Source organism: Carassius carassius, chromosome 14, assembly GCF_963082965.1.
Source record: "Carassius carassius chromosome 14, fCarCar2.1, whole genome shotgun sequence".
Taxonomy (NCBI): domain Eukaryota; kingdom Metazoa; phylum Chordata; class Actinopteri; order Cypriniformes; family Cyprinidae; genus Carassius; species Carassius carassius.
Genome location: NC_081768.1, coordinates 2,626,067 through 2,651,360, shown reverse-complemented (window position 1 = coordinate 2,651,360; position 25,294 = coordinate 2,626,067). Strand labels below are relative to the sequence as shown.

Genomic DNA, 25,294 nt, shown 5'->3' with positions numbered 1-25,294 from the left:
GGGCGTAGAATTTAGAGAGACAATATAATTAATACATTAAATTTAATTCATTATTTGACAGAAACATCACACTTCAAAAGATTAGAACATTTTTACAAATCACAATGTAACCATTTCAAGATACAAGAACATTCAGTGCTTCGGAGCTTGTAGCCTAGAATTTTTCTTTCTAAATGATGTGAAACAATAAAAAAAAACAGAAAACAATATATTGATTTAAGTTTTCTAAGACACTTTTTGTTGGTAAAAGTCATATGCGAGTAGGTGTCAACTATCATGAATATCATTGTGATTTACACCTGAGAAGACAAAGGCCTGCATAATGAGCTGCATAATGAGCTGCATAATGAGCTGCATAATGAGCTGCATAATGAGCTGCATAATGAGCCTTTCAGTCAGCTGTGTCACTGAGAGGGAGCAGTTACAAGAAAGAATGCGAGGACAAAATAAATCTATATAATTTTATGTTTGTAGTTTATTTAGAATATATTTAATTATCCCACAACATAATTTAATATCCACTTGGGAGTGCAGTTAAACAGTTTATCAGGAACAATCAAAGCTGACTTTCAAACTGAATTTTTTGCATCATTACGCAAGTCACACAGTCCTTCAGAAATCCTTTTAACAATCAGATTTTCTACAAACAAACAAAAAAGTATTGTTATTATTATCATTATTATTATTATTATTATTATTATTAATGTTGAAAAGAGCTAAGAATATTTTTTCAGTTTTTTGGGGGATAAATTGAAAGAACAGTTAAATTGTTAAATTTGTTACATTAACATTTATTTGTTACACAATCAGCTAATATTTACATCAAGCTTTAAAGAGACATTTACAACAGATAAAACAGCGAGATAAAAGTCCTAATATATATATATATATATATATATATATTTGAGATTGTATAATTCTTTTCCAAACCATCTTTTTGTGAAACATAGCAGCTGAGAACATGATGAGTTTGTGAATTCACATCTGACCCAGTGTGTCATGATAAAAGATGCCTTTCCCATACACTCTCTCTCTCACACACACGCACACACACACACACACACACACACACACACACTGAGAGGTCACGAGAGCGCAGACAGTTGTCCTCTTGTTCACCACATCCAACTGCTGCAGGAATGCAAGTCACTAACAGCAGAAAGAGCAGATGCTGTGAGTCTGATGGTTTAGTGGTGCTGTGGTTTAAATTCGCTGAATGATGGACAGGTGGCCTGTGATTGTCAAATGCCCCATGGGAGACAAAAGTAAAGTACTTTAACATGGTAAAGCAGAGCACATGCCCAATCATCAGTGACATAATTAGGCTAACTATTGTATGAAGCAATCAAACTGTTTTCAGAGATTTTGGAGTGATATAGTTAGAAGAATGGTTTCTGAATAGCTGTTCTGCTTCCCAAGCGCATAGGCATAAGAGCCACATTTTAAGAGCCGAGTCATTTTAGTGAATCCATGTTTTCAATACGGAATAGTTTCGGAATATGACTCAACCAATGAAGTCCGATTCCCGACCGCATCGACTCTTATGAACGGGTGTTTTAATTAATCAAAAACATAAAGCGCAGCTTATGTAGTTCACGAATCTATGACTCGTAAGAAACCTCCCACTGAGCCGATTCTCTTTAGTGAATCAACAGCATGCATCGCAACCAGTGAAATACGATTCCCACATGCATCAATCTTATAAACCGGTTCTTTTTAGTGATTTTTTCTTTTTAGCAAATATTTCTTTTCTTTTTTACCAGTACAAAAATTAAAACTCTAAGGCAGTGGAATTACAAAAAAGAATAGACCAAGTTTATTCACTCTGTTCATTGGCATTTGTCTTTTCATTCCTGCCTTCACATTTTGTAAATTGCAGTAATTTATTCATTCGTGTCTTTGTGATTAGTTTCCCCAGTGCTGACAGATCAGAGCTGTATTCTTGCATTCAGATTATTTCTGTCAACACGTAAAGGTTTCAAAGTAGCATTTCTGAGACTGAAACGTTGCATTTGTTGAATAGAAGTGATATAGCTAGAGTGTGTAGACGTGGACTAATTGTTTTTTTACAGACTGTAAATAAGATATTGCTGCATGTTTTGGCTTTTACTGGCCTAGCAGTAGAGGATCCAGTTGTCCATCTTAACATTTACCATATCAATTTTGTCTAATCTTAGCTTCAAACTAAATTTAACTGCACATTTCCAGTATCAGAACATATGTTTCTGTGAATCCTCACACCCTAAATAACACACAATCCAATGAACAACAAAGACAACAACTGGGCTGCCATTGCTCTGCTGTAATCTTGTTGTTTTTTCTCTAGCATTCATACTGCTTTCGACATGTGGCTTTGATCCAGGGTTTCTGTATTTCTCAAAGTGAGTCACTGTGTGGGTCTTTTAAATAATATTCATAATAATTCTAAATGGCGTATAATATGAGTTAAGAGGAACATATTTTTAGTTCGGCATTGGCAAAAAAGCAACCATAAAACCCAAAGAACACCAAGATTAATTTGACCATTGCGAAAACAAGTATGGCATGATTTAATATATTAATCTAACTTTCCTGAACAAGCTTCGGTCGGACAGAAAGAGTTCGACAGAGTAAGACAGAAGGATGATGTCATGACACATGATCTAATTCCAAGCCTAGATGATTGGATCATACATTTTCCCTTAATTTAGGGGTAATGAAATGAACAGTGCTCCTTTTCTGCACACCCTAATCTCCCTCTCAAATGAATGACTTCTAGCCACAGCCTTTTCCTGACAAGTTACCCTTGAATCCTTTCATTTCTTTACGGAAGTAAATGCTGTAACAAGTTCTACTTCGATGGGACTGTTTATGATTTCATGTTTTACAAATAAAGAGTTTAATAGTACTGTTTAATACTGTGTCCACTTACAGTCACAACTGGTGTCACTTGACCTTAAATAGTTCTACAGCTCTGTTCTAATCGCTCACAGATGAAAATAATGGGAAACAAAATCAAATCAAATGCTGATGCCATAATAAATTGTATGGCAGCAAAATACAATGTATTTTGTTGTTGACATAAAAGGCTAATATTACTGTAATATTTTGCCTTGTGTTTTGTTCCAGTGTAACAATAAAATGAGTTTTTAGTTTTATATTTTCATTTTAGTTTCTAGGATTTTTTTGTTTTCTCATTAGTTTTTATTGATTTTTTTGTTTTGTGTGTGTGTGTAATATTGTAGTTAGTTAATATTCAGGTTAATTTATTCAGTTTTAGTTTTATATTTTTTTTATTTAGTACATTTAGTGTGTTAATGTAAACTTATTTGTTACTTGCCACAGCAATATTTAAAAATTTTTTATTCATGTAATATTTATATTTTATTTCAGCCTTCATTCATTTATCAGCTTTATTTCATGATTATTTAATAGTAAAAACCTTGCTTTGTTATAATTGTTTGGCTGGTAAATCGCACTTCTTCTGTTGTTTATGTATTTACAAATTTGTTAATTTTACATTTCAGCCCTCAGTCATGTTAATATATCTGCATACTTTCAGGTGTCTGCAATGTCTGTTCATTTTTATGTTTGATTTGAAAGATGTCATGTTTAAAATCTGGTTTTAAATTGTATACGATTTTTATTAAAATATAATTGTATTTATTTAACTTACGTTATTATAGCATTTTATAAACAGTATGAAATCTTTATCTAAAGATCAGTACTGTAAACCAGTGAAAAAACATAAAATATTTAGTGCACATTTAAATGTAGCTGCATGTGTGATGCTGAAAAGCCAGCCGTCAGTTGTGTGCAGATGAATGTGGGATTTAAACATTTGACTCGAGCAACTGACTTCAGCAAATGCTGAGACGTGTGTTCTCCAGCTGTCTTCTCACCGCCTGTCTCCAGGCTTGAGCGTCACACATATTTGTCCATTACTGTACAAAGAAAAACACAACATGTAGGATCTCGTCCACATCCCTTTGCCTTTTCAAATGACTTTAATATACTCTTAAAAATAAAGGTTCTTTACCGGCATTAAAAGGTTCTTTATAGTTGAAAAAGATTCTTAAGCTTATTAAAGTTTTCCACATGCTAAAGCAAAAATGAAAGACTCTTCACTGAAACGTTCTTTGTCTGTGAAATTTTCCCACATTTTTTATTTTTTTGTAAATCATACATTTTAAGAAATGCATCCGTCAATTCATCCACACACACACACACAAACAGAAACCATGGTGGCAATATATTTTTCAAATTATTTAGAAATGGCCTGTCAAATAGCAGTATTAATGCGGTGGAAAATTGCAAATGTAATATAAAAATCAATGTATTTTTTTGCATTTATATTTGGTGCGTGATATGTTCTATTTAATTTTGCATCATTTTTTATTGTTTTTTTTTCTCTATTTTTAAAAATGCAGAGGCTAAGTTTAATTGGCTGGAATTTCTGCTGCATGCCATGTTATTGTGCATTTGCTAAATAATCTTACATTTCCATCATCTGCTATCCATCTGATCTGACACACGCTTTATGCATACACACACCGGTGTGATGTGTGTGTCCAAACATGAGCTCATCTGTTATCTTTTTATTGTCCTAGATGATGTTTCGCAGATTCAGATGACGCCTGGAAGAGAAAAACAACACTTCTGCCATCTGAGAAAGGAAGGACACAAATGCAAACTCAACAACTCAAGTAAAATGCATTCATGTTTTTCTCAATGCACATTATATTTCTAAACAGTTTTACAAACAGTTTGATGTTGACTCTATAATATCCTCATGCCTAATAGTTGCATTTAGTAGATTAGAGCTGGGCCATAATATAGTTTTTTTATTTTATCGAACACCTTTATGCTATAAAACCGCAGACACAGACTATTAGGAATGATAAGGATGCTTTTCACAAGTGTGGCTCAGTACCAATTTGCACATCCAGAGAAAAGGAAGAATTCACTCTTGACATCAGCAGACGGTCTGATGCGTCTGAATCTCTGATTACAGCTAACAGGCTGTAAACATTTCCTGCGATTAAACGTCATACCTGCTGGGTGAGAAATGCGGCTCGCAGAGTTTGCGCTTCAACAGCTGCGTCCATGTGTTTAACCAAACCTCTTCATGTTTCTCATAAACCTCCTGCGTAATGAAGGCTGCGGCCACCTGACAGACGGCGATGACATCATGGGTCAAAGGTTAAACCCTCCATCACAGTAATTGAAGGGGGTAAAAAGTCCAGAGTACAGTAAGTGGGGAAACTGGGCTCCAGCATTACATAGTTCACTGAAGAACATGACTAATTGTTGAATGACCTCATGCCGGTCAGTTTCTTTCTCGCTTGATTGCCACCCGAGGCAGACTTTATATTGAGAAGAATACAGAGTCTCATCTAGCACTTGTAATGATTTTCTACTAACTGCTGGAACTAGAGGAAGAAAACTGCTAAAACCACAAAAAAAAAAAAAAAAAAAAATTCGGAAATAGAATAAAATATAAAAAATTAACAAAAAACATTTTCAACTAGTTGTCGAGGCAAAATTTCTTATTCTAGTTTGGTGTAACTTGATGTACTAAAATAAGAAAAAATGAACAAAAAACACCAACTAAAAATGATAAAAACTACAAAAAATCTAAAACTTTAACTAAAATGGAAAAGTAAATAAAAACTAATTCAAAACATTAATAAAATGAAAGTGAAGTGACATTCAGCCAAGTATGGTGACCCATACTCAGAATTTGTGCTCTGCATTTAACCCATCCAAAGTGCACACACACAGAGCAGTGAACACACACACACTGTGAGCACACACCCAGAGCAGTGGGCAGCCATTTATGCTGCGGCGCCCGGGGAGCAGTTGGGGGTTCAATGCCTTGCTCAAGGGCACCTAAGTCGTGGTATTGAAGGTGGAGAGAGAACTGTACATGCACTCCCCCCACCCACAATTCCTGCCGGCCCGGGACTCGAACTCACAACCTTTCGATTGGGAGTCCGACTCTCTAACCATTAGGCCACGACTTCCCCCTGTCTTCCCCCCTGTCCCCCAAATCATGCAAGTTTCTGCTAAAACCAAGCAAAAAATAGTTACTTGATAAAATACAAAAAAAAAACATTTAATTCAAGATTTCTCATTTTTAGTTTAAAGGGGTGCAAAACAAATGCAAAAAAAATGCAAAAGAAAAACAAACAAACAAAAAAAGCATATATATATATATATATATATATATATATATATATATATATATATATATATATATATATATATATATATATATATATATATATATATATATATATTAGTGGTGGGCATAGATTCTTTTTTTTTATCTAGATTAATCTCACTGTGATCTTGAAATTAATCTAGATTAAAATGGCTCATTCGAATTCTGCCGAAGGCATTCAGAATAACAGTAAGTCTTTGAGAAGGGGTTTATCAAGCTAGGTGGTGCATTAGAAAAGGGGCTCATCTCCTGTTTCCAAAATGCATCACAAAGTGCTTGAAAAAGCTGTAAACTAATTCCACATTGCACAAGGTGCAAACAACCTTACGCCTGTTTCACACATACTCCGTCTGCAGTGTGTATGCGTTGCATATTTTTTTACGCACCCATGTTAAAGGATTCCAGTTGCGTTCCAGGAGCGTTGCGTCTGCAGCAGTGCAGCGATCGTTTATGTACCGAGTAGAGGACTGCAAACGCGTCCTGTGTATTTTTTTTATCCGATAAGAGTCAAGTATGTGAATAATATATATATATGAGTGAAGTGACATTCAGCCAAGTATGGTGACCCATACTCAGAATTTGTGCTCTGCATTTAACCCATCCGAAATGCACACACACAGAGCAGTGAACACACACACACACTGTGAGCACACACCCAGAGCAGTGGGCAGCCATTTATGCTGCGGCGCCCGGGGAGCAGTTGGGGGTTCAATGCCTTGCTCAATGGCACCTAAGTCGTGGTATTGAAGGTGGAGAGAGAACTGTACATGCACTCCCCCCACCCACAATTCCTGCCAGCCCGGGACTCACAACCTTTCGATTAGGAGTCCGACTCTCTAACCATTAGGCCACGACTTCCCAATATATATATATATATATATTAGTGGTGGGCCGTTATCGGAGTTAACGTGCTGCGTTAAGGCCGATAACGGCCCACCACTAATATATATTATTCACATACTTTACCTTCATTCCACACCATTCTGTTCCTTCTTTGAGAAACATGCTAATCATTTCCTGTTTTCATGAAGCCCCTCCCTCAGAAATAGGCGATGGGCTCTGATTGGTTAGCTAGCCCAGTGTGTTATCATTGGCTAAACTGCCTCAAGCGCGCATCTAAATGTCCCGCCCCTCACCTCAGCCGCATGTGCTCGGCTTGTATTGTAAACAACAACGTCGTTAATATTGCTTATCAGTTAGAGCCTGATTGAGAAGCAGAGGATATTATTGAAAAGGATCGTGCAGAATCTGTGCAAGCACAGCTTTTAATGGTATCTCTGGTAATCTGTTTACGTTGAACTTTCAGCTTCACAACTTTGCAGATATTATGTTCAAACAGTTAGACTTAATGTCCTAAAATAAATAAAAATATACTAAAATAAAACTCATATACATTTTAATAAAAAATATAATATACTATATAATTTTTTTATAATAATAAAAAACTCAAACGCAAATCAAATTTGTTGTAAAAATGAAAAAATCCTTCAAAATCCTAATAAAAAGCATAATAAAATATCTAAAAGAAAACTGCTCAATTATTAAGCATTAACTGAAATAGAAATATGAAATAAACTATTTCAGCTATTTGCCACGACAACATTTCTCATTTTAATTCGGTGTAACTTAATGTACTAAAATAACTAAAACTAAAAGTGAAATAAAATTTATAAAACTATGTATACATATTTTAAAAAGTATTTATAGTTCAAAATTATCATTTATTTTAAAATTAAAATGAAATCACGATAAAAACTTCATGTACAAAAATAACTGAAATGAATTAAAGCTATATGAAAAAAAATAAATAAATAACAATACAACAAAATTATGGAAAGTTAAAAAGTGTTAAATTCAGCATGAGCTCTACATAAAATAATAAATACAAACTATAATAGTCTGTCACTAAAACAACACTGTTCCTAGTGACTCGATACGGCTTGGGTCCCTGCTTTAAATACGTCTGTGCGTCCGAATGTCATTTATTGACTTCTGATTGAGACAAATATAGTTTAGATTGAGCGAAGTGGCACAAAAGCAGGGTTGTTGCGCTACAGAGCTGTATTGACTGGACGTGCACAGGCTTGAGCGCTGCATTATTTCAGCCCGCTGTCTGCGTTCTCCCCCTCTGGTGCTGCTGATTGTAAATGGACACATTGTTCTGCTTTCAAATTTGAATCTGAGGGAACGATCTTGAGAAATGTCTACATGTCTGACCACAAATCTAAAGTAGAGCATTTCGTCATTTGGCAAGTCTGAGAGTCACAGATGTTTCATTTCAGTCGTTTAAGATGGTTATCAGCATAGCCGGAAACATTTGGAACATTTTCTAATTAATTACTATTACCATTATTAGTAGTAGCCTTACTATCATCAAAGAATGGTACAACAACACCATCGTGCCGATGTAATAATCCAGCTGTTTTTGTAATTGTGCTTGGTGGTCAAATTTGAATTTAATTGAATTTTATTTCATTTTATTTTAAAGCAAGTTCAAGATAGGGAAAATAACTATCAAGTTTGCGTCGCTAGAAGTGTTTGCATTCATGTACGTGAGTACGCTGACCTTAAAAAGTATTATTATTGCTTGTGTCTTCTGTATATTTGTCTGTCTTTCCCTCTCAGTAATGCACAACAATCAAAGAGCTTGCAAAAGACGTGAAAGCAGCTCACCTCCAAGGTTCTCATGTCTGGGCCCAGATCCTGTTGAAATTGAGAACAAGCTTTATTTTGGATGTCAAATAATCAGCTGGGGTGTTACTGAGACTCACATGACTCATAGTTCAGCTCTACAGCAAATTGATACGTAGGGTAAAGTGTGGCGATTCAGTTTTAGAGGATTTGAATGTACAGTGGACCTCCGCACGGTCTTTGATATTGATCCAGCTCTGGGCTTTATGCTTCCGCTTGGCACCGTGTTTGAGCACATGGCTGTAAATGTAGAGTTCACCCAGGCTTTGTCTATTCTGTTACAGAAATACAATCGCTGATGAGTTGTGGAGTGAGTTTGGAGCACCTAGCCACATTAAAAAAGCTTCAGAATACATTAACAGCTGTATAGCAGTGGCCTGGCAGGAATTAACACCACCATCATGGCAATGTAAAAATCGAAATATCTTTCCAATTATGTTTGGTGGTTAAATGTAAATTATTATTATTATTATTATTTATTTTTTTGACGGTATGGTGGATACCATAAAAAAAATCTAAATATTTTTGTAATTAGGTTTGATAATTAAATTTGAATATTTAATTTTTTATTTTGTTTTATTTTAGAATTCATTTTTTATTTTATTTTATGAAGCAACCTTGAGCTAGGGAAATATGCTATATAATTGGGAATATTATTATTATTATTATTATTATTGGTGCGTACTTGACACTTCATTTTTAAGTTGAGGTATAGCTGCAAATTATGTTTTGGTGGTTAAATGTAAAAATTTAATTTTAATTTATTTTTCCTTTTTTATGGTATGTGCAACAATAAAATTGAAATGATTTTCGCAAGGATGATTGGTGGTTAAATTTACATGTTTTGATTACATTTTTAATTTATTTTTATTTTGTCATTTATAAAAATGTTTAATTGATTTTATGGAGCAACTTTGAGCTATGGAAGGATGCTATGTAATTGGGACCATTATTATTAAAATTTATTATTTTTGCATTTATGTTTGGTGGGTACATTTTAATTTTATTATTTTAAAGCTACACTGAGCTATATTATTATTATTATTATTAATGTGATATTTTCTTATTAACACTGCAAAAATGAAACTTAATTTTTGACTTGTGGTATGGTGGAAAAAAGAAATCAAAATATTTTTGCAATTGTTTGGTAGTTAAATTTGAATAAGTGCCAAAAAAGAAGTAGTAACCACTAATGAGTCTGTTATTTTAGTGGTAAAATGTCTCTTTTCGCTGGTGTGTCTTTGCACTGCTAACATGAGCTGTTGTCTTGGTTCAGTGAAACACACGGCTCCAGGTGTATCCAGACGTCATCCATCAGGCATGCACTCCTCTCAGATATGAAACTTGCTACATATCTCTGGCACATTTCTGAGCATATTAAATCAATGATAAATAGATGAAGTCATAGCTGTTGGGTGCCAGAAGGCCCTTTCTGATGGTTAATGTTCCTTAAAACATGAGACAGAGCATTGAACAATGCATCCTGTTGTGTTTCTCCTTTAAATATGCATGCTTGAGGCGTAAGACAAATTAATGTGCATTATTTACTTTTGCGGGGACAGAATAAAGCAATTTAGAGATTCCAGTGGAGGTCAAGTGTCTGTGCGTCCCACGACGAAAACACGAGAGGTTTAGCTCATGACTCTGGAATTCAAGACAAACAAGATACTCGCACCGCAAATTTATGACTTCACCGGTATTTTGCCAGCGTTTTTGTTTGCCTCTCGGTCGAGTTTCGCCTTTGTTTTCACAAACTTCTCATTCACCAGCTTGGCGAGTCAAACAAGCCGTCCTTTCTGTGATGTTGTGTTTGTGCATGCTGTTAATTTATTCAACTGTCAGTTTCTTCATGTTTACCGATGAAACGATTGGGCGACCGTGATCCTGACCATAACTGGTTGTTCGTGTTGCTGTGTTAGTGTAGGAGAACGGCCAAAACCAAACACACTTAGTTCCTACATTTTATCTTTGTATGGGAATTGTATTATGACCAGATATCAGTCAACATCTCTGCACTGTAAAAACAGGCACTGTTTTAAATAAAACAAAGATTATTGGAGTACTTTTTAGGAGAAAATACAATTTAAGACTTTATATCTAAAATGAAGCCTAACTGGATTTGTCATTTTCTTAAAGAAATGGGTGGCTGGCTGGGTGTTGCTATTCAGTTATTAAAGGGTTAGTTTACCCAATAATCAAAATTATGTAATTAATAACTCACCCTCATGTCGTTCCAAACCCGTGAGACCTCCGTTTATGTTCTGAACACAGTTTAAGATATTTTAGATTTAGTCCGAGAGCTCTCAGTCCCTCCATTGAAGCTGTGTGTACGGTATACTGTCCATGTCCAGAAAGGTAAGAAAAACATCATCAAAGTAGTCCATGTGACATCACAGTTAGAATATTTTGAAGCATCGAAAATACATTTTGGTCCAAAAAGAGCAACAACTACGACTTTATTCATCATTGTCTTCTCTTCCGGGTCTGTTGTGTGAGAGAGTTCAAAACAAAGCAGTGTGTGATATTCGAAAATGAACCAGTTCACCAAATCGAACTGAATCGTTTTAAACGGTTCGCATCTCTAATACGCATTAATCCACAAATGACTTAAGCTGTTAACTTTTTTAATGTGGCTGACTCTCCCTCTGAGTTCAAACAAACCAATATCCCGGAGTAATTCATTTACTCAAACAGTACACTGACTGAACTGCTGTGAAGAGAGAACTGAAGATGAACACCGAGCCGAGCCAGATAACGAACAAAAGACTGACTCGTTCATGAGTCAAGTACCGTTTCTGTCAGATGCGTCCGATTCGAGAACCGAGGAGCTGATGATACTGCGCATGTGTGATTCAGCGTGAAGCAAACCGACACACAGAGCGTCTGAACCGAACTGATTCTTTTGGTGATTGATTCTGAATTGATTCTGTGCTAATGTTATGAGCGCGGGTAAACCGAAGGCTTGAATCAAGGGCAATCATCGCAAATGACGCCATTACGTCGAGCGCAAAAGAACCGGTGAACCGTTTTCTTCAACCGGTTTATTGAATCAAACTATCAGAAAGAACTACTGGTGATCCGAAAACCGATGCAACCGGTTCTTGACTCGTGAACGAGTCATTATCTGGCTCGGCTTGATGTTCATCTCTCACTTCACAGCAGTTCAGTCAGTGTACTGTTTGAGTAAATGAATTACTCCGGGATATTGGTTTGTTTGAACTCAGAGTGAGTGTCAGCCACATTAAACAAGTTAACAGCTTAAGTCATTTGTGGATTAATGCGTATTGGAGACGTGAACCGTTTAAAACAATTCAGTTCGATTTGGTGAACTGGTTCAAAAAGATCCAGTTACATCGAATGATTCGTTCGCGAACCGGATATCACAAACTCCTTTGTTTTGAACTCTCTCACAACAGACACGGAAGAGAAGATAATGCTGAATAAATTCGTCGTTTTTGCTATTTTAGGAGCAAAATGTATTTTCGATGCTTCAAAATATTCTAACTGACCCTCTGATGTCACATGGACTACTTTGATGATGTTTTTCTTACCTTTCTGGACATGGACAGTAGACCGTACACACAGCTTCAATGGAGGGACTGAGAGCTCTCGGACTAAATCTAAAATATCTTAAACTGTGTTCTGAAGATAAACGGAGGTCTCACGGGTTTGGAACAACATGAGGGTGAGTCATTAATGTTGTAATTTAGATTTTTGGGTGAACTAACCCTTTAAGGTGAGTGTTTTAGGCCTTGTTCACACTAATACGTTTTTGTTTAAAACAAATCTTTTTCACTTCTTTTTTGGCCTTCTGTCCACACTAAGATGGCGTTTTTAGTCAAGGAAAACAGAGCTTTTTTTAAACATGAACGCAGTTGTGTTTTAGATCAGACATACAATCGTGAGTGTGTGCGACCTGGACACATCATTGAATGGTGGGTTCGTTTCATCAATAAAACAATCCTGTCAGAAGAACTGCATAAAAACGTATCATGTCTGTTCCGTGTGTATCATCCGCAGTGAGCTTGTATGTATTTTTAAATCTGCACATGTTAAATAGAAGCTTTACAATTTAAATAAGATATCTTTATTTTTTATTTTTTATCTATTTTGAATTGAGGTAATGAGACTAAAGACTGTAGTCATAAAGGATAATGTTTTTTAGTTTTTTTTTTAGATCAATTTAAATTTAAATAAATGTAACTCTTTTTGTGTTCCTCCTAAAAATTGCTTATAGAAGCAATAAAAAACAGCCCCAAGTGAGTCAGTTATTGACAATCACGAGGATCATCGAGGGTAAAGCGGGTAGCTCAGACACTTTGGGGCCTTTACTGATTTTGTTCAAGTATTTCATAAGAAATGTGAGTTCATATTGAGATATCTAACATTTGATTGCAGACACAGTTCGAGACATTGATAAGATCTTTTCTGACAGGTCTTTTTCTTTGAAAAAAAAAATCTCTAGCAAAAGTGTCCATTTGCTTCGATGTCTACATTAGTAGAAACGATTGAGATGAGAGAGAGATGTTATGATTGTTGTACACGGGGTTTTCGATTGGTAGAAAACCCCAAATCTAAGCATTAAAATTAACTTGTGCAGACATGAATGATGCCTTAAGCGAATACATTTTTGGCTTTGGCATTTGCATACAGTAATTTTTCTGCAGCAAATGTAAAGCTGTAGTTTGTGATTTTTCATTCCTGTGAAGAATCTTTGATGTCATTGAGTATAAATGAGCTGCAGTTGACCCGCGTGCTTTTCCAGTGATCACACACATCAAAAGGTTTTTCTTTCTCTGTGGTCGTAACATCTTGCGCTTCTCCGTTTATTCAGAGCATCCCAGTAAGAGATCAAACTGATGTGATACTTACATTCTGTCAAGTAAAAGGGCCCTTTGTCTCAATGCAGAGCTGTAATTTTCTCTAATGAGGCCCTTGATATATGCTGCGTGTGTGGCACGGATGTGGCTAGACGTATTTATCATGCGTGGCACATGTGGTTTTTGCTCGTTTTGTAAATAAAAAGACATTCTGTTGATTTATTTGAACAAATGCACATCAACCCACTTTTTCAGCTCTACTGTGCTTACAAAACTAGTTTCCGTTCTGGAAGTTTGTGAATGCCACTAAAACTAGTTTATGCTTTGACAGTTTGCAAATGCATGATCATGAGATAATTAAAAGTAATTAGTAAAAATATTACTTAAAAAAAAAAATTCCAAACTGAATTTCCAAAAAGTGGGAAAAAACATTGACTGACTGTAAAGCATATTTACTTTTTTTTTTTTTTTACTTTTTTTTTACATCACCTGGAAAATATGAGAATTTCAATTAAATATTAAATTGAAAGATTATTGTTATTATTTGTATTTATTATTTGTATTATTATTATTATTATTATTATTGATTTGTTTTGTTTATTTGTAAAGTTAATATTGTTAAATTATTGAATAAAATTAATTCAAGTATTATTATTAAATTGTATTACTCTTGAGTATGCCATGAGTATAGCCTTTGGTAGATAAATAAATAGAAAATAAATAAATATTTTGAAAATCTAAAGCTGTAGTAATAAATAATAATAATAATAAACTTTCAATTCGATATTGAAATAAAATTCTAATAATATTATAATTATATCATTTTATTTTATTTGTATTTATTTTAATATTATTTTACTACTTATGTTTTGTTTTCATTGAGAAATTAAGCATATTTATGCTATTTTATTAATACTTTTGGCATTTATTTTCATTTATTAAATATATATATATATTTTTTTAAATGTATTTTTGAGCTGCATTTTATTATTCTCTCTGTTGTAATACAGTAAAATGTACACTATTTCTTAATTCAGCACATGTTGAATACATACTCATGATATAACATCTTTAAAAGTTGAAAAAATATATATTTTTGCATTACAGTAAAGAGAATGAGGTCTTGTGTCATTACGCAATGCGATTGCATTGTGAAATGCAAATGGAAAATGCTAGCAACAAGTGAGCAAAAAGTTCATTTTCTGTAATCATAAAGCCTTGTATCCCCAAACCAAAGCCTGATGATGAATGCGAGCAATCAAAGAGCAGAGAAAAGCACATCCGACCGCACATTTTCATGAGCACAGCTACACCATGACATCAGTGCTCATCTCAGAGGAGATTTTTGCGTTTATTGACTGCATTAAAGCACATATAAGCCCACCTTCTGCCAGCCAGCATGTCTTTTATCATCATCTTGGGAGGGCATGATATCATCTAGCCCAGCGTCATCTTCCCGCCGCCAGATCATGTTCAGAGACGAGCAAAATATTTATTTAAACAAGAACCATACGCACACCTCACTTGTTTGATATGCAAGAGACTGCAATCTTACTGTCTGTGTTTTTGGTCTGTTTTCTCTAATCTTCTTTATTCAAATATTTTTCTTTTTAGTTTCTAAATAGTATTAGGACTAAGTCTAGTTTGAAGACTAATAAAACTTCAGAAGAGAAAGTCATCCTAAACTAAACTTGCCATTTTGTATTTAAAAAAAAAAAGTGTTGCCTTTAAGTGATTTGTTTATTATATGATGTCAGTAGTTAATTAAATATCTTTTATGTTTTTAGTGAGAAAATGAAGGCTATTTCGACAATTTTATTAGCACCTTTTGCATTTATTTACATGAAAATTATATAAGAATGTTTTTTTTGTAATTTAGATTATTTTCGATGTTGTTAAACTTTACAATTTGCATTGCATTTTTTTACATTTAAGACTGCATATTTTAAATAAATACTTATTATGTTTAAAATTTTACAATTGAAATAATAAATCATACTTTTTTCTCATCAAACCAATATCATTACCATAATGGCGATTTGGGAAAAATGCAAATGAGATACACAACGCAGAAAGTTTTTTATTTTACCTTTTGCTTTTTCTGAGGTTTTGGGTTTGTTGTTTCGCCATTGTTTATTATATTTTAATGTTTCATTAACACTTTTTGCATTTATGTTCATGACACTTAAGTATATGTAATATTTTATTTGAGTTGTATTTTTTAGTTTGAATTTAATTTTAAAGTTTTCCTTTTTCACGATTTCAAATACAGTAAAATTTGCAATATATATTTTTAAGTCAGCATTTATACTCATGCTGTAAAAAACCTTTACAGCTGAAACAACATATCATGCTTTCTGTGCATTGCAGTAATGAGAATGAGATATTTTGTCATTACTGTAACGACCGAGGGGAGGAAAACGTTTTTACATAAATTCAACCCATACATTTGAGGTCATATCTGGCCAACTTGTGTAAAATTAATTAAAATGTTTAAAAAAAAATTTCAGTGATCTCATCCCAAAGTTCCTTGAAGCAGTAATCTATTTTCTGTGCCTATGCCGATACAGTACAGTTTTTAACAGTCTTGCCTAAGACTTGAAATATTAGAACAGCGGAGGCTTTGAGCTGCGACATCATGTGAAATGAAGGTCCAGCATTTTCTAAACTCCACCGTTTCACTCGCGGCCCCTCCTCGTGTATAGAATTATCTCTGATGTTCAAGCTGCAAGGCATTGAAGGCTGTGTGTGGATAACTTCATAGTGAAACTAGAGCCTTTTACGACGGTCATTAACCATGTCATAACCAGGAGTGACGCAAGCATATGGCCTGCTGCTGAGTGACGGATCTGCTAAATGATACACCTCATCTTGAAATATTGGTGAAATGCTAAACTATTTGTGTTAAAACATACTTCCTGGTTGTTTAATGAGGCTTAAAAGAATCTGGATGAAAGTTTGATTGCCCCAAGAGAAAAGAGCGCTCAAATGTTTCTCCAAAAACTGAAAGAGAAAAAGAAATGAAATAGTTCAAATGTGGCAAGTGAATAAACTGAGTTAAAAAAGTGGGGTATAAACTCACAATTCTGGCTTTTCTCACAGTTGCAAGCTTGTATATTGCAATTGACCTTTTCTAACATTTCACACTTTTTTTCTCGCAATTCTGACTTTTTTCTTACAGATGCGAGTTTCTATGTTGCAGCTGACTTATTTTCTCACAATTGTGTAAAACTCCCATTTATGCCTTTTTTTCTCCCAATTCTGCCTTTTACCTGCAGTTGCGAGTTTGTATTATTGTAATTGTATATTTTCTTAGAATAGAGATACAAACTCGCTATTGCAGATTGCCAATTCTGAAGGGAAAAAATACTATTTTCTTACAATTTTGAGTTTATATCTTGCAATTCTGACTAACAGACTGTTTATATCTCACAATTCTGAGAAAAGTAAGAATTGTGAGTTTATATTGCGCAATTATGAGGGAAAAAAGACAGAATTGTGAGAGGTTGCAATTTTTTTTTATCAGTGGTGAAAAAATCAAATATCAAATTTCCATATGATCTTTTGGAGATGTTAAAAAGTCTACTTTCCATTCTGCCTTATTGTCTTGGAGGAGCAGACACATTTTTTGCTCAGGTAGTTTGTAAATAGTGCCCTTCATGATTTTCATCTATATTGATGAACATGACTTTCTCTGTTGTGACATTAATATTGCTTTCTCTCATTTCAGAATGTCTCATCATGGTTTCTTCATGTTTAGAGAGATTTATAGCCTTTGTTCCTTCTTTTTTGTCTTTAGCGAATCATATGCCTGGTTTAAGAATGGTTGTCTCAAAAATTTTATTTTGCTAACTTAATTTACTAAGTTTCATTTAAATTGCGGTTTCTTGAAATGATGTCTGCTAGAATGCAAAAAATGTTCAATGTTAAATATTTTTAAATTGTTTTTTTTTTTTTTTGAAAAGTAAGACAAAACAGAAAAAAACTAATTTTGGCTACTTAATTTATTATAACAATTGGCAAAATACATGGGGGAGAAAACAGCCTTCGGCCCACTGTTTCATTTTGTTTGGTTTCCGCATGACCAAGAATTTTTTTATTTTGGTGCAACCTACTCTACACGGCTACAAGGGGTTAATAAAGCCTGCGAATGTTGTAGGACTTAAGCGTGGTGTTGTTTTGGTGGCCTGTTTTAATTTTAGTTTAAGACAAGTCTTTGTGTGAAGCTGTCATTTGAGTTTTTATTAGTTTTAGTCACGTTCATACTCTTTTTAGTCTAGTAAACTAAAAGTCTGAGCATTTTAATCTTATTTTAGTCAGAATTATCCATGAGTATTTTCGTCTAGTTTTAGTCGACGAAAACGGATGACATCTGGTCTAGTTTTAGTCAATGAAAATTGTATTTTAGTCTCTTTTTTAATAATGCAATTCTATTTAACCCAGTCAATATAGTATAAAATACCTAGTAGTATAGAAGTAACCAAAATTTTTTTCAAGTGGGGCTTGAGGAAGTGATGTTGCCTGTGTCCGCTCAGTGCGACCTGATGCAGCCCCTGAAGTTAGTCACAAGAAACAGAAATACTGCAAAATAATAATAATTACGTGACCTAAATGAGATAAAATAACGTTATAACATTTTGTTTTGTCTCGTTTTGGTCAACGAAAATGAAAAGACATTTTAGCATAGTTTTTATTTTGTACACCACATTTAGTCTCATTTTTATTCATCAACAATATTGTATTATACATTTAGTTATAGTCATCATCACATGACCAGCATTTAAATTGAGTCTCGTCTCATTTTCATCACGTTATAAAGGTTCGTCGACGACGATATTTAGTCACAATATTTAGCAACATTACATAAGCATTGCGTGAGATCTGATGAAAATATGCTAGTCTCATGACTCACCAGTCTCCTCTTGGCTTATATCGAATCCTCCAACATTTATATTGACCAGTGTTTTGTTTTTCTCTCTACTCTGTGCTTCCACTTTCGTCACCGCGTTTACATACATCCTACGTCATCCGCTAGAATGACACTCTTTCGTAAACGCATGTACAACAGTTTTAAAAAGGATATTTTTCTGACTCAAACACATCGAATCGCTTCAGAAGGCCTTATTAACCTGCCAAAGCTGTGTGGAGCACTTTCTATGATAGATGGATGCACTTTATTGTACTTAAAAAGAAATCAACAGCCATTCTCTGCCATTTCAAAGCTTGGAAGAGCCAGGAATTATATATATATATATATATATATATATATAACATCTAGGTTGGGTTGAGGGTGAATAAATTCTGTAATTTAAATTTTTGGGTGAACTATCCATTTAATATTAGTTTTAGGGGTTATAGAATATTTGTCACAACTTTCTTCTTCAACAGACTTTCACGTCTGCTTTCTCACTCAATCATGTTGTTTTTTCTCTGCTGTTCAAACGTGACCAGTCAGCCCCACATGCTGTCAAGGGGTCAAAGGTCAGACATGAAGCCAACATTTGTTCAAAACACATGGCATTCCTGTGCTTAAATTAGCTTGTACACTTTCATTGGGACGAAACCTGTCGAAACAACTGTTACCAAGGCCTAGAACAAAGACGCAGGGAGAAAGTCCGGAGCGGTTCACTTGAGAGCAGACAGAGACGCGAGCGCAACTCCAGAAATCAGAAGCTGCCGAAAGCATAAACACCTCCGATGTTTTTGCATTTAATTGAAGCCAAGAATCTTTTCTGGACAACATCTGAAGACGGTCTTCAATTTTGGAATGTTCCGCTTGAAGGCAAGATTCCGAAACATGCCGATCTTCTACTTTTAATAAATATTTACACTTGGTCTAAAAGGTAAGCGCTTCTGTTCTTGCGCTGCCTCACCCTGACCGAAAGGGTCACCCAGGGGCCTCCTGCCGTCTCCGCCGTCCAGCTCTTATCCCCAGGCTCCTCTGTTCTCAGTCAGAGAGGAAGTTTTGACAGCCAGACTTTACAACCTCCTCTTCCCCCTGCCTGTGCTTTGCACATGCTCTGACAGAGACTCCGGTCCGGTGACTTCATCCCTCATTCACGAAAGCTTCCCCTCCTTCTCCTTCCCTCTCTCTCCGGCAGCATGCCAGCCGTTTTCCTCTTGCTGCGCTCTCTGGTTGTCAGTCTCTTCAGTAGCAGATTAGCAGCCTCTGCCGCGCAGCTCCTTCGCAGAAGCCTGACGGCAGCTGCTGGGCACCTCGGCACCATCCTGCGCCACATTTGGGAGAGGATCAGTTCCCAGGAGTCCAAGGAGGCCATCCTGGGCTGCGTCTTGTGCATTCTCAACATGCACAAGAAGGTGGACAACTAAATTCGAGAGGAACGAGTGTAGCTTGGACTTTTTAATTTGTGATTTAGAACCATGTCGGAGAGCATCGTGAGGAAAATCCAGCCGTTCACCATTGGGACCAAACTCTCGGCGCCGGCCGTGCAAAAATGCTCAGATTTTCCCGATGGTTTTCTTCCGAATCGGACGTTCTCTGATAACTGCAAACTGAGGCACCTGAATGAACAGGTGTGTCTTTATCTCGGCCGTGACAGGCACTGTGGACCTGCGGCGAAACATCGACGCGAAGAGAAGTCCGACGACAACCAGAACCGAAACACAGTCTCCCCACCGAACACTGCGTCCAGATCCATCCGTAAGATCACCATCTCCAGTCGAATGGAGGCTGCGAAAGACAGACTGACTCCAGGTTTGGAGCTGAAGAAAATAAGAGCACACTCAGAGAATATTAATAACAATAACAACATCACATCCTTCAAAACGCAGCTGCCTAAAATAGTGGGTGTCAGCTGTGAGAATAAACCCAGCTCACAGTTCAAGGTAAGACACGCTTATTTTAATTCATTCGTACAAATTTGAAGTCCAATCAATAATCCAGTCAGGATAAAAGTAAATTAAAATATTTGTTGTTTTATGTGAAGTTTCATTGCTTTTTAATGCAGGCATACCAAGAATATTAAGGTTGTTAACAAAAATATTTTTTTTTTTATCTATAAAATCTATTTTTAATATTACGTAATTATAAGTAAAAAAAAACTAATTAGAACGTTTTTATTGTTATTCATGATGAAATCAGCATTCATTTTATTTATGTAGTGTGTAAAATGCTTTACAAGTAAGCGCTTTTATAGATATAACAATGAAAGAATGAATGTTTTGAATGAATATTTTTTTATATTTTTACTGCGCTTATTATTAATTTAATTTAATGCACAAACAAAAATCTTCAATATAGATGTTTAAATTGATATGATTAGAAAAAAATACATTACATGTTTATACATCCTATACCATTTATAAATGCATCACACATGCCAATGAAGATTGAAATGTGTTGGTAAATAGCCTGTTAAATGTCATTTAGGTGCAGTAAACTTTAAAACATTGCTATATCAAGTTAAACATGCTTACATAAACTACTAAGGACAGTAACATCATGTAACTGGAATAAAGTGGCATGCCCTGCTATTGAGGAATCTTGTTTTTGAGAATCCACCACATGTTGCTGTTGTTTAGTAAAAGCTTAACGAGATGCCATGGAAACGCTGATCCACAAATACACTATAGTAGCCGATCTCATCCAGGCTGATGATGCCATCACTCTCTCAGCTTTAATATTAGTTCATGCGAGTCTCATGAACTGATGAAGGCATGAGCTGGGAAGGGCAGGAGATGAGTGCGGTCGTGTGCTCAGATGATGTGTTTATTATGTAACGCTGCTCTTCCTGGAATCACTGCTCAAGTTCAAATGATGTCAGAGCTTCGACTGAAAGGCTCCATTCTGTTAAAATCCACCTTCAGGATTCTGCGTGTGGTCGCTCGGCTTTTGTTTCATGTCAATGGGTCAGCAAGAGAAAAGCTTCTGTGTATTTATACGATCCAATTTAGATATAGAGTGGGGTCCAAACGTCTGACTCCACTAGTCACAATGCTTCTATGTTCCTCATCTTTGTTTCATTACGATATATATATAGTCAGTTTAGTAGCAATTAACATGATTTTCAGAATTGCTTAGTATTTGTTTTGTTCTTAATATATTAATATAATAAAAAGTGCATTAATATGAAGTGATATATAAATAAAGGAATGTAGAAAAAGTAGGCCTACCGATGATCAGTTTTGGTCTCAGATAATGAATATAAATCATGACAGCTCGATCTTTATGTCTTTGTTTAGGTGTTGCTGTGTAAAGATGGTGAAAAGCAGTGCAGTGGTGACAAAGAGAAATTCACTTCTTCTCCACAGGTAACTTTATGATCTACCAGGTTAATCTTAATGACAATATTCTGACAAAAAAAGAAGATAGTTTTAATTATTCAGATTCAGATTTGAGATGGTCTTTGATTTTAAATGTATGTGTTAAGCGGAAAAAAGTGTTTTTTAAAGTGTTCATTAAAGCATCAACCAAACTAACCAGCTCTGAGATAAATATTTGAAGCAAGAAGTTTGGGAAATGTAAAATCTTTTACAAATCTTTTTTTCAAATATGTAAGTCCTGGAAAACCCTTGAAAACAGCCATATTTTCGAGCAAGGTACTTGAAAAGTACTTTAATTTTTAAAAGGAAGTATATATGAAATAAGTGTCAATTTTTGACCTCTATAAAACAATATTTTAACACAAAATTAATGATGCAGCGCACCTGATTTCAATACAGAGCCGTTTCGCCTGGTTTTTAGCAGCGCACAAGATTTTGCGATATTACTCCCACAGACTGTATAAAAACATGGACGTAGTGTCCGTGACGTAACCATAGGTCTGCGAAGAGCGTTAACATCTCTGATTTTAGTCCTTAAACCAAAAAAGTCCTGCTTAAATAGTCCTGGAATTTCATTTAGCAGTTTCTGTACAAACCCTTAAATTCACACCAGTGTGTTTGTTTTTTAGTATCATTTAGAATTTATGATAGTTTTTAAAGATTGGGAATTAGTTTTGTATTTTCCATATTCATTTAAATTAAAATCTAATTTTTGCTGTTTTTTGTTATATTTATTTTTTATTGTTTTTTCATTTATATATATATATATAGTTATATATATATATATAGTTTTTATAAATTTTTATTTAATTTTTAGTTAATTGAAGTACATCAAGACTAACCAAGTGAAAATTTGAAAGGTTTTTTTTTTTTTACAATGATCTTAGTTTTTTAAATATTTATTTCGGCTAACATTGAAATATAATATATATGAATATATATATATATATATATATATATATATATATATATATATATATATATATATATATATATATATATATATATATATATATATATTAATAGTTTTAGTTAGCTATAATAATCCTGATTTGCAGTGCATCATGGGAGTGGTAACAGTCAAGTCAAGTCACCTTTATTTATATAGCGCTTTAAACCAAATACATTGTGTCAAAGCAACTGAACAACATTCATTAGGAAAACAGTGTGAATAATGCAAAATGATAGTTAAAGGCAGTTCATCATTGACACAGGCACGGCTCTCATTTGTGAATTATGCCCATTGCAGTTCATTACTAGGTATTTGATAATGAAACATTCTATGTTATTGTTAAAAATCAGTTTTTCACTTCCAGGCCATGACTTTTACACAGTAAGCCACTGGTATTGTAACTGTATCGTCTCTCTGTTGGTCTGTCAGTTTGCAGATCTTGTACTTCTTGTTCCTCGAACACACGACTGACCCCAGACCTGTGTGCAGCAGAATTTAATTTTAACCGTGAATTCCCTCTTGAGTGGTTTGTGTTCAGCCGTAGCCAGATGTATATAAGATAATGGGCTCTTGGAATATAGGAAGTGATGTCAGTGGCGCTGCAGGCCAAGCCTAAACGACTTATTATTTTAAGTGTTCAGTTGGGTTTTGCAGAGGAAAAAGCAGCGGTGAAACTTTTACAGACATTTTGGGGTAATGTGAGTGGAGGCCCTTAAAAAGCGGACCGCCCTTTAATGAAACGATGCCACCTGCTCTGCGCACAGCCCTGTTGTTTGTGAGGCATGATGCCTGTGAAATAAATGTTTACTCGCAACATTAAGGGAAATCAGCACTCAAAACAAACCGGTTGCCTGCCTGTGGGCCAAGGCTTGTGTCATCTGTGACCAAGCCGAGCGGATCGGGATTGGTGTGGAAAACATGAGCTCATACAGGATGGGATGACACTCGGAATCACTGGACACAGACGGGACACGCCAATCCACACTGAGTGATGGAGTACCTCAGCATATGATAGATTTACACACTGCAAAATCACTTCTTTCTCACTGTTTTTCGTCTTGATTTTCAGTAATAGTGTCTTTAATGGCCATAAAATGACTGAAATGAAGCAGAATTGCTTTGTGATGTTTATTTAATCAAGTGTATTTTTCTTCAAACATTGACAAATTGGGTTGTCTTGTAAATGTGGAGTATATAAACCATTATTTTTATTTCATAAAACAAGAAAAGTCAATCTGGAAAAACATTAAGTGTCGCAAAAAAAAAAAAAAAATAATAAATGGTTTGAATTAACTTTGTAATTTAATTTATTTTTGATTTATAATTTATTCTTAAAAAATAAACTATTGAAAAATATACTGTAATATATAAATGTAACTTTTATTATATATATATATATATATATATTTATTTATTTATTTAAAATAATTATTATATAATTAAGAATACATTTATTTATTTACAAAATATATAGAAAATCCAATATTCTATATACGGTAATAAATATATATAACAAATACAATATAATGTACTTATTATATACAATGCTATTTTGTAACACTGAGATATTGCAGTTTTAAATTTTTGTATTTAAATATTTCGTCTTGATTTCAAATTTTGTTGTGTTTATATGTTTATAGGTATTATTAATTTGTATTTCCATTGTAGTAGCGAAGTTATTTTAGCACATGCACATGTACAAGATGCTTAATAATATATAAATAATAAAATAATTGTTATATTTTATTTTGAGTTAACATTCATTTGATTTCAAGTACCATTTTTATGATTTATTTTTTGTGGTTTTAGTTAACTATAATAACCATTACATGTATTTAATAACTGTTAAGCTATACTAAGAATAAACAAATGGATGTATGCCATCTCAAGTAAATGTATCTTTCTTAAAGGATGATTAATAAAGGAAAACAAGCAGATGAAGATGATTTTTTTTTGCAGTGTAATGGTTTTGCAGCACAAACATGTGATCTCATCTTTTATTTATGATTGTGATGATGTGTTGATGTAATGGGCCGCCCTTTCCCACCATCGGCACAGATGTTTCCTGACTTCATTGAGTTTGTCAATTATTTTGAGCACTTTAAATGTGTCCTCAGCATCCATTATCGTCACTGGTCGTGCTGACGATGCCTTTTGGCTATAAGACTGTCTGGCACGAGTTTGCAATGGATTTCTGTATTGTAAACAGTGTTGTTATCTGTTAAAATGGACCATTTACACACTGGCACTATCATCACTGTTACTGTACATATATCTGGCTACACACTCAAACATGCTAATTCATAACGTTAGTCTTGCACCAGTTATAAACTTCGCAAAAAA

General features: G+C 34.5%; 1 protein-coding gene across 5 annotated transcripts in view; it reads left to right on the top strand.

Annotated features, from left to right (window-relative positions):
- The first annotated feature begins 19,952 nt into the window (after positions 1 to 19,952).
- The window catches only part of LOC132156709 (spectrin beta chain, non-erythrocytic 5), a 52,977-nt gene continuing 47,635 nt past the window's right edge, over positions 19,953 to 25,294 (top strand). For all 5 annotated transcript variants that reach the window (XM_059565676.1, XM_059565679.1, XM_059565677.1 and 2 more), the window contains exons 1-2: positions 19,953 to 20,562; positions 21,919 to 21,987. In XM_059565676.1, coding sequence (XP_059421659.1) covers positions 20,098 to 20,562; positions 21,919 to 21,987 — 534 coding nt within the window. In that variant the 5' untranslated portion in view covers positions 19,953 to 20,097. The remainder of the gene's footprint in view (positions 20,563 to 21,918; positions 21,988 to 25,294) is intronic.